This window comes from Acinonyx jubatus, chromosome C2 (assembly GCF_027475565.1).
Source record: "Acinonyx jubatus isolate Ajub_Pintada_27869175 chromosome C2, VMU_Ajub_asm_v1.0, whole genome shotgun sequence".
NCBI classification, from domain to species: domain Eukaryota; kingdom Metazoa; phylum Chordata; class Mammalia; order Carnivora; family Felidae; genus Acinonyx; species Acinonyx jubatus.
In genome coordinates, this window is record NC_069384.1 from 70306706 (window position 1) to 70321718 (window position 15013).

General features: G+C 40.7%; 2 protein-coding genes across 12 annotated transcripts in view; one reads left to right on the plus strand and one right to left on the minus strand.

Moving 5' to 3' along the window:
• FYTTD1 (forty-two-three domain containing 1) overlaps positions 1-2604 on the minus strand; it is a 29979-nt gene extending 27375 nt beyond the window's left edge. The window contains exon 1 of one of the 2 annotated variants that reach the window (XM_027061090.2): positions 2335-2604. In XM_027061090.2, coding sequence (XP_026916891.1) covers positions 2335-2440 — 106 coding nt within the window. In that variant the 5' untranslated portion in view covers positions 2441-2604. Of the gene's footprint in view, positions 1-1305; positions 1456-2334 lie in introns of those variants that run through there. The other variant, XM_015081554.3, reaches the window with a different exon arrangement.
• Positions 2605-2720: 116 nt separating this feature from the next.
• Positions 2721-15013, plus strand: part of RUBCN (rubicon autophagy regulator) — a 68952-nt gene continuing 56659 nt past the window's right edge. For 9 of the 10 annotated variants that reach the window (XM_015081546.3, XM_015081550.3, XM_015081548.3 and 6 more), the window contains exon 1: positions 13588-13860. In XM_015081546.3, coding sequence (XP_014937032.3) covers positions 13796-13860 — 65 coding nt within the window. In that variant the 5' untranslated portion in view covers positions 13588-13795. Of the gene's footprint in view, positions 3160-13587; positions 13861-15013 lie in introns of those variants that run through there. The other variant, XM_053220981.1, reaches the window with a different exon arrangement.

Sequence of the window (15013 nt, forward strand, 5' to 3'; positions counted from 1 at the left end):
ACCTAACATTGCACATGTATTCATTTAATTCTCACAAGAATTCTATGAAGTATTATAATACCTATTTTAAAATTAAGAAACTGAGCCAGAGTGAGGCCACCTATTGGTAACCTTGGTAGATATATATAAATATTCATATAATTCATACAGCCACCATTTAAAACAAACAAAAATCGTATTCTAAACCTCTACAGACCTGATAAAATGGAATATTCACAAAGCATGACTGTCTAAAATAGGTATTTTATTTCTCTCAATTTCTCAGGGTGCCTGGCTGGCTCAGAAGAGCATGCAACTCTTGATCTCAGGGTCATAAGTTCAACCCCATGTCAGGTGTAGAGACTACTAAAAAAATACACTTAAAAAAGCAGGTATCATCTCTTCCTCCCATTTCTGTAAACTTCTCAACTTAAAAAAAAAAAAAAAAGGAAAAAATGCTATATATTCTTGGGAGAGAAAAGAAACCAAGGTCTATTTTAGCTATCCACAGCACTTCATTTCTACCTCAAAGAAAATTATCCCTGTTTTCTTCACTTGAACATCCTAACCACCAAACAAAATGTGTTAAAAAAAGAACCTAGAAAACTTGAGAAATGAATTGGTTATGAAAATACATGTTTAACATTTCCTGCAACATCTACAGGGTTTTTGTTTTTTTTACTTGTATGATTTGGGACAAGTTATTTTCCTATGGCTCAGGTTTTGTAAAATGGGAATAACAACGATGGCTTATATCGTGTTTATATGTAAATATAGTGCTTACTGTGTACCAGGTACTGTTCTAAGCAGTTTACATATGCCTATTAAATCATTTAACATAGCAACCCTCTGAGGGAGATAAGCACGGTCATTATCATCATCTTTTTACAGATGAAACACCGAGAAACAAGTTCCCTGTGACCACATGGGCTAGTAAGTGGCAGAGGATCTGAATTGAGACAGTGTGGTTCTGGATTCAATGCTCTTTACTATTAGGAGCACATACCTCAGAGTTACTAGGAGGCTAAACTGAGTTAACACACATAAAATGTTTCGTTCAGTGCCTGCAAGGTAGTAAGCGCTCAATACTACTTGTTATTATATTCTTCTTGGCCTTAGCTGAAAAGGTTTCTCATTTCTTTAGAGCTCATTACTATAAACAAGACAAGACTTGAGGCCAAACCTATTATTTCTGATGATTTACTTAATTCACATATTAGATTCTGACGTGCACTAATCACAGAAATCCAAGAGGTCTTGAGTTTTGACAAAAAACAAACAAACAAACAAAAACTGTGCAGATGAACCACAGCAAAAGAAAAATACCTTCCTTGGGAAAGTTACACCTCTGCATCTGCCTCTCAGGTACTTTTCAAACACTTATCCGAAAACCTGCAAGCCACCGAAAGCACTGGCAGAACTAACTCTATCTAATAACCATAACTTGAATTTTGACAAAAAGAGAATAATTTTCAGGCCAGCTAATCCAGAGACTAATGCCTCACCTGTGTTAGGTCTGAATTTTCAACTGAATCCCCAACCCTCCTCCTTTTTCCATAATCCTCACCAAACCACCCCACTCGTGGGCTAGACCCCATTGCTTCTCCCGGCTTCCCGTTAATCCGTGTCAGTCTCCGTCAGTTTTTGCTTTTTTCCTAATTAGCAAACTTTAAGCCTGATTAAGGAGCGCTCCTTTCTAGGCACCTCCTAGTAAAACACCATCTGAGGAAGCCCCTGTCTGACGGTATTTTCTGAAAAACGCTCTCGGGTCCGCGCCCCCGATGTGGCCCCGAGGTCTGGCGCCCGTCAGAAATGGCCAACTCCCGGGGGCGTCTCTGCGTTTCTCGCACCGCGCCAGGCGTAGGCCTGGCCACACAAAATGCCCAACAAGCCCTCCTCCGGAACCAGCGACTCTAACCGAACGCAGACCCAGCCGGGCTCTCAAAGGGCTTTCTTCAGGAGGGACGGCTTGGTCGGACCTTTCCCCTCGCTCGCCTGATAACGCCCACAGCGAACACGCTCGAGGGGAACCCCGAGGAGTTTTCCTCACAAAGAGCCGGGGTCGCCCAAGAGTGGTAGCGCCCCTCGACCCTCCACCTCCCGGCCCGCAGCGCCATCCGCCCCCACTGTCCCTGCACAGACACGGCCCCGCCGAGGGGACGCCCGGGTCCCTCCGGCCCGACCGCGGCAGCGGCTGGCGCTCCCCTTGTCCCCACGGGCCCTCAGTTGGTTCCGCCCACCCGCAAAAAAACTCGACCGACAACTGCGGCCAACGGCCCCTTCCCCCACAAACCGCGCTACTTGGTTCCACCCACACCCTCCCCCCACTCCAACTCGGTCCAACTCGCTCCTTACCCAAAGACATATCAATTTTGTCAAGGTTTTCATTGCTGCGGGCTTTCGCCGCCGCAGGCGGCGGGGTCGCCGTGGCTCCCACTAACCGGGTACCAAACCGGTTCATGGTTGGGGACGTCGCGCTGGAACAGTCAGCGGAGAAGGCCAGAAACTGAGGCCTGCCACCTCCCACTCACGCACGCAGACTAGCTGCACCGAGGGAACGCGCACGCGTGCTGGCCGCGCCTTCGCTCTCCCACCCGCGGCTGCGGGAGGGGGGCGGGTTGCGGGGGGGAGAGGCTACAGAGACGAGAGGCCGGCGAGAGCGGCTACACGCGGGGACATGATCCTAGCGGCCCTTGATGGACCGGAGGAAACATTGCACCCCTGCTCTGGGCGCTTGCAAGGGCCGCTGTTTTCGCTATTTCCCTTTCCGCCCAAATTGGAGAATACTGGACCCTCAGCGCGTCAGAGTCGCATGCCTTAAATGAGATTGTGTTCCTCCACTCCTTCCTGCTACAGAAAGGCTCCCTAAGCTTTGGTACATACGAACCTTTCACACCCCACTGCAATGCAGCCTCAGAGGCAGGGTAGACCCCATCCAGCTTAGATTGCAGAACTGCGACCCAGCTCCCCTCTCCCAGGCCAGCTCCTCCACCTGCAACATGCGGAGTCGCCTCGTCTGCACGCAGAAGAAAAGATGCAGTGACAATTCTTGCGTCACCTTACCAATAAAAGCAAATGCTAACGTTTCCCGTATCTGTACCACTTCTCAACCGGCACTGTTAAAACATTTTGCACGGTACTAGCTACCTTAATAACACTTCATCTTCCCTTGGGAGAGGGGTAAGTACCTCTGCTTGTTTGGCTGCATTTTTCTCTAATTGTGTTGGGAATTGATGGGATTCGTTTTTCTTTCTAATCATCCTTGTAGGAAAACTTCATAATATTTTATGAATTTCTACATAATAACTTTTTTTCCTATTTACAAAACATGATATTTTCTCTCTTCTTACCTCTTTCTCCTCCAAAGCAACTGTGCTTGTATGGAAGCATTTAGGTTATATTACCCTCATAACAGCTTAAAACTATCTAAGATATTTGCATCTAAGGAAAAAAAAAAAGGACATGTATTCCTCCATTTAGAAATCTCCTTCACTTTTCTCCTGTCTACTTCCTAAAATTTTATTTGCATAGAAATAAACCCGTGACGTAAAGCATCTCAAAACCACAGTACCCTGCACTTAATTTTTCCCCCCATGACAAAAATATAACCATATAAGAAGAGTGAATCAACCCAGGACACATCTATAAAGCAGTACAAGAAACTTTAATGGTAAAGGAAGGTTTGCACTAAAAACTCAAGAACAATATTTGTCATGTCAAGGAGAGTAGTATATATGCTCTTAGCACAATGTGCTTGATTTTGTTACTATTCCACCCAGCAGCTACCACCCCTCTCCTGACTGCTAAGAACTAGGGAAAATGGGTTATAGAGATAAAAGTATGAGGGAGACCTAGATTTTATTGAGTGGTACCTTTTTCATTCACTTCATTCACTGTGTGAGCTTGGGAGACTGTCTGGGTCTCATACTCATCTGCAAAACAAGAATTAGTTATACTAAATACATACATTATACTTAATTATTTTTGGATTTCTTAGGGTTCTAAAATCTAAGCATGAAAACATTTTTCTCCACACTATCATTCTTCCCCTAGAAATAACTTCTATAATCTCTGGTTATTTGTGAGAGTAAACTACAGGGAAGAACATTAGGTTTTTAATTTTATGAAGGAAACAATGTATTTAGAGTTTGGATGCATTCTGTACTTCAGGTATTAATAGGACAGATAATAAAAATCCCAAATGTATAAAATCCTACCCACCACCAATATATATATTATATATATAATATATATTGTCATATACATAATATATATAATGTATACAATATATATTTTTATATACATAATATATAATGTATATATTGTTATATACATAATATATATAATACATATTGTTATATACATAATATATATAATATATATAAAGATTCACTTTTATCCTTATCTTCCCCCCAAAACTGAAGCTCTACTCCAAATTTCCTTAACTTTAAAAGGAACATGCCCCAATATTTCATTAAGCAATCCTAGCTGTTGTGTGTCAGACTTTGAGATTTCCCCAAAGGCTGAGGGTCTCAGAATCTCAGAGCAATCACCCAGATTCCAAAGGGAAAAACAAGAGGCATTGTAAAATGATAGGTCAGTCACACACAAAATAGTAGAAAACAAAACAGCAACCTGAGACACATCCAGCAAAAGTGAAGTGAGAGACAAGATAAGAAATCAGAACTGGGGCTTGTCTGAGAAGACAATCAGCCAGCTACAAGGGCTGGAGTTAAAAGGTTGACCCTGTATTTTCTGGGGCATGAGAGGTAGTTATTCATTTAATCATATATTCATTGAACACCAGGTATTGTAATAGGCTCTAAGGGTAAAATGATAAGTAAGATGGGTTCAGTCCGTATCTTCATACAGTTTGCAGAACAAAAAATATTTTCTGAGCACCAACTGTAAATAAATACAGTACTGTGCTGGACACTGAACATACAGCCATTGTCTGGTGAATAGCAGTTCAGCGGCTTCACGTAAGTCAGAATAAACACCGAAATCAAGCAGCTGCCCTTTTTAGAGGCTTGATGTCATACATCATAGATAAGGCCATGTCTAGGATTGCCAGAAAAAATACAAGGTCAATTAAATTTGAGTTTCAGGTAAACAATGAATAAATAGCAATGTTTTTTTTGTTTTTGTTTTTGTTTTACTACATGATGTTGCATGCAATATTTAGGATGTGTTTATATTAAACAATTATTATTTATCTGAAATTCAAATTTAACTGGGAGTCTTATATTTTTATTGACTAAATCAGGCAACCTTAACATCATACTTTTCTATCAACAGGTTTCAGCTCTCTTTTTATAATGTGCATAGAGATCCACATTCTCTTCAAAGGTGATCATAATTCATGTATTTCACCTCTTACTATTTTTATTAGTTCGATATTTCTTCTAAGCCCCCCTTTTCTCAGCTTTGTTGAAGTATAACTGACAGACAGTAAAAGACATATTTAAAGTGTGTAGTTTATACAGGTGTATGGTGTATAGACCTGTGAAAACACCACCATACACAGGAGAATAAATATATCTATCATTCCAACAAATTTTCCTGTGCTCCTTTATAATCCTTTCCCCAACCATTACTTGAACAACCATTGATACTATAGATTAATTTGCACTTTCTACAATTTTACATAAGTAGGATCCTACAGTATATACTTTTTAAAATCTGGATTACTTCCCTCAGCATAATTGTTTCCAACCTCTATGCTTTTTATTCTTTTGCTTATCTTATTACACTGGCTGGGGACGCCAGTACCATATTTAAAAGGAGTGGTGGGAGTGAGCATCTTTGCCTCCTTACAAATCCCGGAGGGAAACCATTGCCTTTCGCCATAAAATACCATGTTAGATTTTTTTGTAGATGCCCTTAATCAGGTTGAAGAAGTTTCCTTCTACTCCTGGTTTGCAGAGAGTTTTAATGAGTGAATGTTGAATTTTATTTAATACTTTTTCTGCATCTTTTGAGATGACCAAATGGGGTTTTTAATTTTTTATTATTTTTTTTTCAAATGTTGAACTACTCTTGCATTTCTAGGATAAACCTACTTGGTCATGGTGGATTATCCTTTTAATATATTGTTGGATTTGTATTGCTAATGTTATGTCAAGGATATTGTTTTTCTTTTCATGAGTAATATTGAGTGTACTTTCCTTTTCTTGTAATGTCTGTCTGATTTTGGTATCAACCCTTGCTTTTCAAATTTTTGTAATTTTGTAAAATTTACATTACAGTGGGCTAATAAGGGATTTAGGGTATAATTTGTATCATCTGTAGGTATAATTACCATTATACCTAATTCTTTTAAGCTACTTGCATGCACAGTACAGTTTTTCTTCTCTTTTTTACTCGGTTCTTCTCGTTCTACCCCATTTGCCACTATATCTTCTGCAGTAGCTTTTTCTTTGCCACTCTGCTATAGCTTCCTGTTCCTCTTTTGTGTCGCCCTTTTCCTTTGTTCTAAGCTTTTATAGCTGTTCTAGTCTTCTGGCTCTTAATCTCTAGTTTCATTCATTCATTTGTTCAAATAGAGTTTGAGTTCCTACTATGTGCAAGACACTGTTACATCACAGTGATGCAGCAGGGCAGTACAGCAGATATATGACAGGCAGGCTTGCAGGCGTAGCTGGAGGCATTACTGGTCTCCAAGCCCCTGTAAGTCCCATCAGTTTTCTCTGACTCGACAACTTGCTCTGGATGGACAGGGGAACTTGAAGGGGAATTCTTCTTGGACTCAGGGGTTGGGTTTCTAGCTCACTCCTTATTAGGCTTTGTCTTCTCTGGGCAGGGTAGGCATCCTGTCAACCAAGGATCATAGTCAATTCACTGAATGACTAATTGTGGAATTTTCTAAAGCTACACAAATCTACATTAGTCACACAGTTTCCCTTTATTTATATGATTGTGTTTTTTTTTTTTTCAACGTTTTTTATTTATTTTTGGGACAGAGAGAACGGGGGAGGGGCAGAGAGAGAGGGAGACACAGAATCGGAAACAGGCTCCAGGCTCCGAGCCATCAGCCCAGAGCCTAGACGCGGGGCTCGAACTCACGCACCGCGAGATCGTGACCTGGCTGAAGTCGGACGCTTAACCGACTGCGCCACCCAGGCGCCCCTCATGATTGTGTTCTTTATAAAGATATATTCTCAGGGTGCCTGGGTGGCTCAGTTGGTTAAGGATCATGGGGCCTTTGGCATTCTTTATTCTCTCCATGCTTCTTTTCCCTTTGCCCCTTGGCCTCCTTGCTCTGGGATGAAGAGCCTTGGCTGGACTCTCATCTCTCTCTTTCCCTCCGTAGAGGATCCTTTCTCTTGGCTCAGGTTTATCCAGCTGGACTTTCAGAGAGCTGGGACAGGGACATATTGAACATTCTCCTAATATATTAAGAATTGGCTCAGCCCAGAACTAAGATTTTTACAAATTTCATTGTAACTTCGCAATTTCTGAATTTGTATGCAATGGGTTTTCCCATATAATTGAAAAAATGAACCAATACTAAATACTTAAAGTGGGTGAAAATGTTGCTATCAAGACAGAATAGAACCATTCAATTAAGACCTGGCAACATTCTTCAAAAGCTTTAAAAATCATCCCATTTGAGGGGTGCCTGGCTGGTTCAGTCAGCAGAACATGTGATTCTTGACCCCAGGGTTGTGAGTTTAAGCCTCATGTTGGGTGTAGAGAACACTTTTAAAAATCCCATTTGATATGAACTACTATAAGCTTTATTTTTTTAAAAAATATTTTTTAAGTTTACTTATTTTGAGGTGGGGGGAAGAGAGAGAGAATCCCAAGCAGGTTCTGTAATATCAGCGCAGACCCTTTGCAGGCCTCTATCTCATCAACTGTGAGATCATGACCTGAGCCGAAATCAAATATTGGACACTTAACTAATTGAGCCACCGTGCCCCCAAAATATTTTCTTTAAAGGTAATCTCTGCACTCAACGTGGGGCTTGAACTCATGATCCTGAGATCAAGAGTCACATGCTCTACCGACTAAGCTAGCCAGGCACCCCTATAAGCTTTATTAAAAGAGAAAAGGAAAAGAAAAAAAGAATTTTGGTAAATCAGTAAATGTGGTAAAATCAATGAATTGGTTTTGGAAAAAATTGTGTAAATACTTCTAAAAATTCTGAGCTGTGGAAAAAACAGAAATTAATTCAAAACAAATTAAAAATTAATCATTGGAGTGCCTGGGTGGCTCAGTCAGTTAAGCGTCCAACTTCAGCTCAGGTCATGATATCACAGTTCATGGGTTCAAGCCCTGCATCGGGCTCTATGCTGACAGCTCAGAGCCTGGAGCCTGCTTCAGATTCTGTGTCTCCCTCTCTCTCTGCCCCTACCTTGCTTGTACTGTCTCTCTCTCTCTCTCTCAAAAAATAAACATAAAAAATTTTTTTTAGAAATTTCCATGTGAAACTAAAATTTTGGTTACATTGATAAGGATGCAATCATGAGAAAACAAAACCATACTAAAATCCTTGCCTGTTTTTTAAAAGGATCTTAAAAATCCTTGCTTATTTTCACATCTAGAAAAATGTTGTAAAAATAGTGTAATACCCATATACCCTTCACCAAGATTTACCAATAATTAAAGTTTTGCCACATATGCTTTCTGTATACAGATGATCTGTATGACAGAGTTTTTTGGCTTTATGATGGTCTGAAAGTGATAGGCATTCAGTTGAAACTGAACTTAGAATTCTGAATTTTGATCTTTTCCCAGGCTAGTGATATTCAGTAGACACTCTCTCATGGCTCTGGGCAGCAGCCACCAGCAGGCTCCCCATCAGCCAGGTGATCAGGAAGGTAAACAATTGATACATTTACAAAGATTCCACACACCCACAGCCATTCCATTTTTCACCTTCAGTATTCAATACATTACATGAGATAGTCAACACTTTATTATTAGATAGGTTTTGTGGTAGATGATTTTGAACAACTGTAGACTAATAATGGAAGTGTTCTGAGTATGTTTAAGGTAGGCCAGGCCAAGCTATGATGTTCAGTAGGTTAAGTGTATTAAATGCAATTTCAACTAATGATATTTTCAATTTATGATGGGCTTGTCAGGATGTAACCCCATTGTAAGTGGAGGAAGATTGGTATGCAGGCACACAGATAGCTATAATTATTATTATTTGTTGTTAGACAATCTGAGAGTAGATTCCAGACATCACGATATAGAATATGTCTCTAAGGATTTTTTTACATAATCATACTAAAATGATCAAGTCAGAAAATTTAACATTGATGCAATTCTATTCTGATGTATAGTCTATATTTAAATTTTGCCAATTATCCTTTTAACAATATATATTTTTTTCCAACCTAGGATCCAGTCCAGGTTCACATGTTGCATTTCTTTGTCCTGCCTCTTGTCTCCTTTATTTTTTTTAATTAATTTTAAGTTTATTTATTTATTTTGAGAGAGAGAGAGAGAGATAGAGAGAGAGAGAGAGACAGCACAGGTTGGGGAGGGGCAGAGAGGGGGCAGAGACAAAAATCCCAAGCAGGTTCCACGGGGTCAGGGGTCAGTGCTGAGACTGATTCGGGGCTCAAACCCACAAATCACAAGATCATGACTTCAGCTGAAGTCGGACACTTAACCGACTGAGCCACGCAGATGCCTCTCTTTTGTCTCCTTTAATCTGATAAAATTTGTCAGCTTTTCTTGTTTTGTTTTTTTATGATATTTACTACATTTTTGAAGATTGAAGGCAGTTATTGTATAGACTGTCTTCCAATTTGGCTTGTCTTATTTTTAACCTGTGATTAGATTCAGGTTATTCACTTTGTCATGAGTGCTGTGTAAGTGATGTGTTCTAAGTATTTAACATCAGGAGGCACGTATCATTTTGTCTTATTGGTGATTTTAACTTTGATCACTCGATTAAAGCATGTCTGCCAGATTTCTCCATTGTAGTTACCTTCCCCCCCCATTTCTAATAAGTAAATGATCTGTGGGGAGATAGTTTGAGACTGTATAAATATCCTGTTTCAGAACAAATTTCACTAATGGCTTTAGCATCCATTCATGATTCTTGCATGAATCAATTATTACAGTGGTGGCTCCAAAATAGTGATTTTCTAAGTTTGTCATTCCTCTACATTCACTAGTTGACATTCTACTGTGGAAAACATCTTTCCTTCCTCTTTTCTTTCTCCCTTTTTCTATTTATTATTTGCATACTTATGTATATATGCATGTAAATTTCTATAGAAATTCAGACCCATCCTTCATTCAAAATTTGTCTCTTGAAAAGCAAAGGGGTGAAGAGTGTAAGGGCTGTGCTTACCTTTGAAAATAATGTAGATTATGTATACATATAAGAACTCATTTTGATGCTCAAGTTGTTTTTAACTTGGCCAGTGGAAGCTATTCCTTAGCTTTTAAAATTAGAATATTTAAAAAATGCTGCCAAGAATAATTTTAGTGAATATAATTTTAAAAAGCACATATTCATGACTATAATTGATATGTGTTGAATATATTTGAGAAGACTATTTCTTCAAACTATTTCTTCAAAGTTTTGGCAAATAGGTAAATGTAATGAGCTTTAAAAACCCATTATTTGAATAACTGATTCTTGAGTGAATTTGGCTTTCTACCAGTGGTATTCTTGGACCTCTTACTATTTGTATAAAATAGCATCCTAGATTTTGAAAACAAACAGATTGACCAAGATCAAATTTATTCAAGTTTTTTGACTTTTAAAATATTACTAGGGGCACCTGGTGGCTCAGTTGGTTAAGTGTCTGACTCTTGATTTCAGCTCAGGTCATGATCTCATGGTTCATGAGTTCCGGCCCTGTGTTGGGCTCTGCGCTGACAGTGTGGACCCTGCTTGGGATTCTTTATCTCCCTCCCTGTCTCTCTGCGGTTCCCCTGATCTTTCTTTCTCTCTCAAAATAAAATAAATAGGGACGCCTTGGGCGGCTCAGTTGGTAAAGCGTCTGACTTTGGCTCAGGTCATGATCTTGTTGTCAGTGAGTTTGAGCCCCACGTTGGGCTCAGTGCTGACAGCTCAGAGCCTGGAGCTTGCTTCAGAGTTTGTGTCTCCCTCTTTCTCTGCCCCTCCCCTGCTTGTATTCTGTCTCTCTCTCTCAAAAATAAATAAAACATTAAAAAATAATAAATAAATAACATTTAAAGAGATAACTATAATTAGTTACAATTTCATAACTAGTTATTTTAAAAACTATGCACCTACAAACCCACCACTCAAAACAAAAGCTAGAGCAGACAATAACCTGAGGACCTAGCAATTCCATTTCTAGGTATGTATGAAAGAGAAGCCTTTACTTATATAAAAGAGGAGATGTGTAAGAGAATGCAGCACTGGTTACAATAGCAAAAACCTGGAAACAACCCAAATGCCTATCAATGAAAGACAGCATGAATAAACTGGTGTATTCACACAATAGACTATTATATGGCAGTCAAAATCCATGAACTATAGTGACAAATGATAATACGATTAAATCTTCTCAATGTAATATTAAGTAAAAAAAGTAAGGCCCCCAAAATAAATACAGTTCAATACCCTTTTTATAAAGTTAAAACACAAAAAATTTTAAAATAATATATCCTAGGAATATAGATTGATACAAACTATATAAAAAGGGAAGCTTGGGGCGCCTGGGTGGCTTGGTTGGTTAAGCGTTCAATTCTTGATTTTGACTCAGTTCATGATCTCACAGTTTGTGGGTTTCAGCCAGGCATTGGGCTCCACGCTGACATTGCAGAGCCTGCTTGGGATTCTCTCTCTCCCTCTCTCTCTGCCCCTCCCCAACTCAACACTCTCTCTCACTCTCTCTCTCTCAATAACAAATAAAATTTTAAAAAAGGGAAGCTGTGTAATCATAAACAAGAGATTCAGGATATGGCCACATGGGGTGAAGGAAAGCAGAGGAATGAGATGGGCAGTACCTGGCTAGTGTAGGTTATTATCACGTTTATTAACTGATTGCTTTAAAGAAAATAGGTGTCAACCCAGACTTGGACATAACATTTCCCAGAATTTTTACTACAGAACTCTCCCAGACTTTTATAATTTTAGATCTAGAATTTTCTGATAAAGCTTTCATGTAAATAAATATGCTAGGATCATGTGGCATTAATCTGGGATTTTATTATATGCCAAAAAATGAAGTTCATACATTTATAGAAATAGAAGGTAGTGAAATCCCAAAGACTAACACTGGTTCTTCCTTAAAAAGTATAACCCTTTAGTAGGAAAGTAGGAGAAAATTTGAACAAAGTATTTTTTATATAAATGGAAGTTGGAAATTATAATTTGCATTAAAAACCTCCTTCATTTCACTTTTAATTCACAAAAAAAGGTTTCTTAAATTTAACTAGTTTTCCATGGCGTTAACCGAGATCCTTCCCTCACAGAGTAGTGCTGATTCTATCACTTTACCATTGCTCTAATCCCAACCTCCTTCCTTTAGCCACTGCCCTAGTTCAGGCCTGGACTTGCTGACTAGTAACCCAAAGGCCACATTACATTTAGCCTACAAACATGTCCCCCCTCCCCCCCCCCACGCCGTGTAATGTTTACAATAAAAAAATTGTTGCCAATATTTAAAAATCTGGAAGCTGTACTTAAAAATTCAGACTCCAGATTCTATTGCAAAATCAGAGTATCTGGCAACTCCAGGCCCAGATGCCCATTTTACAATATTCAATTATAGAAAAGGTGAAACTTCCCTTCTTGGATGAGGCTTCCAGTTCTGAAAGTTTCTGCCACTCTCCTACAACCAGCTCACTTCACTCAGCATTACCTGCTCGGCCTCTATAGGGATTTCCAATCTCCTCTCATAGCCATTCTTCCACCCTTACCTACAACCTAGTTTTCTAAGCAGTTTTAGTCAAATCACTTCTTGATTTTCATATCCTTAACTTGCTCCTAATTGTTTTAAGGATAAAATCCAAACTCCTTGGAATGACTCTTCATGTTCTGGGGTGCCTGCTCACCAACACCATTCTATCACCACCTCTTCTCAGCTCTTATTACTACTCAGAACCAGCACTCTCCAAACCAGCATGCTTCCTTATGCCTGGGCCATTGTTTCCACTTTCTCATTTCCTGGCTAATTCATACTTATCCTTTAAAACCCTGCTCTGACATCAATTCTCCAAACAAACAAACAAACAAACAAAAAAACAAAAAACACCTTTCCCTAAAACCTTTTCCTCCTGTTTTTTCTTTCCGATCTCAAAACAACCCGTGCTCTTCAGTTTGTGAGCTCTTCATTAAAATGCTTGAGGTCCCCAAACACCACCGACAGGTGTTAAACCAGGGTAGGCTGAAGTGGGGTTAACGTTACTTGGATTAAGACCAGCGTTATTTCCTAGTCTAGACTTCTTATCGAGTCCGGTCCCCAAGGTGAAACGTGACAGGAGTGTGCAAAGGTTCACACCTGCACGGACTCTGGCGGTTAACATCTTTGCTCCCCATCTGGGGGCACGGCCCGAGCACGCAGCCAGGATCTGCATCCGCCGAGAACGCGTCCTCGGATTGGATAGGGTGGTGCATGCCGGGAGCGACCGAGTCTTCGAAGTACTTGCTGGGAGTTGTAGTTCTTGGAACCGGAAGTGGGGGGTGGCGGGGATAGGAACAGCAGCTGAGGCAGTAATCACCGCGCCTGCTGTCAACTCGGGTGTAGTGCATCACCCTGAGCCCACCCACCGAGGGTGCCTCCTCCGTTCCCAGGGAGCTTCGGAAGCCCTGGGGGGCGAAGCGGCAGGGACACCTCTCTTCAGAGAGGAGACGACGTCGCAGCCCCGGATGCGGCCAGAGGGCGCGGGAATGGAGCTCGGCGGCTGCGAGGAGCGCCTGCCGGAGGAGAGCAGGTGGGCTGGGAAGGGCCGGGGGAGTCTGGGGCAGATGGATGCGCCAAATCACCGGGAGAGTTAGGAGGGCTCGGAGGGCACCAGGAGAAGTCGTGATAGACATAGGGCGATTGCTGCGGGCGACTTGTTTGGGAAGAAATTGTGAAAAGAGGGACTGGCAGGGCGTGGATAGGACGGACGAGGGAACGGGTTTGATGAGGGTAAGGGAGGGTGAGTAGAATATGTTGAGGGCAGGGGGAGCCGGAGGGGGAGGTGGGTATTGAGAGGTGCTGTGGTAAGATTTTACAGGCCAGAGTCTATAGATAGGGGTAGGGCACAGGTTGATGCCCCCAGTGAAACTTGCGGTGATAGCAAGTCGGACCAATATTGAGAAGGTTGGTGTTGTAAGAATTTCTGGGCGCAAAGGTTAGGCATTATGAGTGGCCTAGAAAGAAGCTTAGGCGGGGACGAGTGTGAAGGAGAAGTCGAGAAGGAGGGCCTGTGTACGAAAGTGGACGGTTGTAATGGCCTTGGTGTGGGGGAGGGGGCTTGCTAATGCGACTAGAAATTGTGTGTGTGCCGCTGTCAATGTGGCAGGACCCCTCAGCCATTTCCTTTTCATCTTCAAACCCTTTACTCCTTGCCCACAATGCAACTAAGCAATTTCACATTTATTTATACCAAACTATTATCATCCATTTCATATTTTTTAGAAATGGAGGTTTTAAGATTTTGCAAACTACTTTGACTAAATAGTGACTTATGCTCTGTATAAGGTGCTTCCCATATTTAGGGTTTGCTTCATTGAGAAGACATCAGCAGGGAAAAATTAATGAGGCATTGTGCCCAGGTGAAGACCTGGCTGTTTGTAAGTTTGACTCCTCTTTTATGTACACTGGTAGCTTGTGGCCTGTTGTACAAAACGTGGACTGACAAGATGGGGTTCCTGCCTGAGATGTATGAATGATCAGTTCAGTGAAACTGAACATTTTACTTCCTTTTCCATGTTTCAGTTTCTGCTTATGTATATTTGGCTATTTATTCTCCCTCCAGATGTCTGTGAAATGTTTCATGTAAGAGGTCCCATATAAATTCTAACCAAGTTTTGGGATCGTTTTTATTTTCCTTTACCAGTTCATGTAGGAGAGGCTGCGTTGGAAATTCAAGTTAAAAT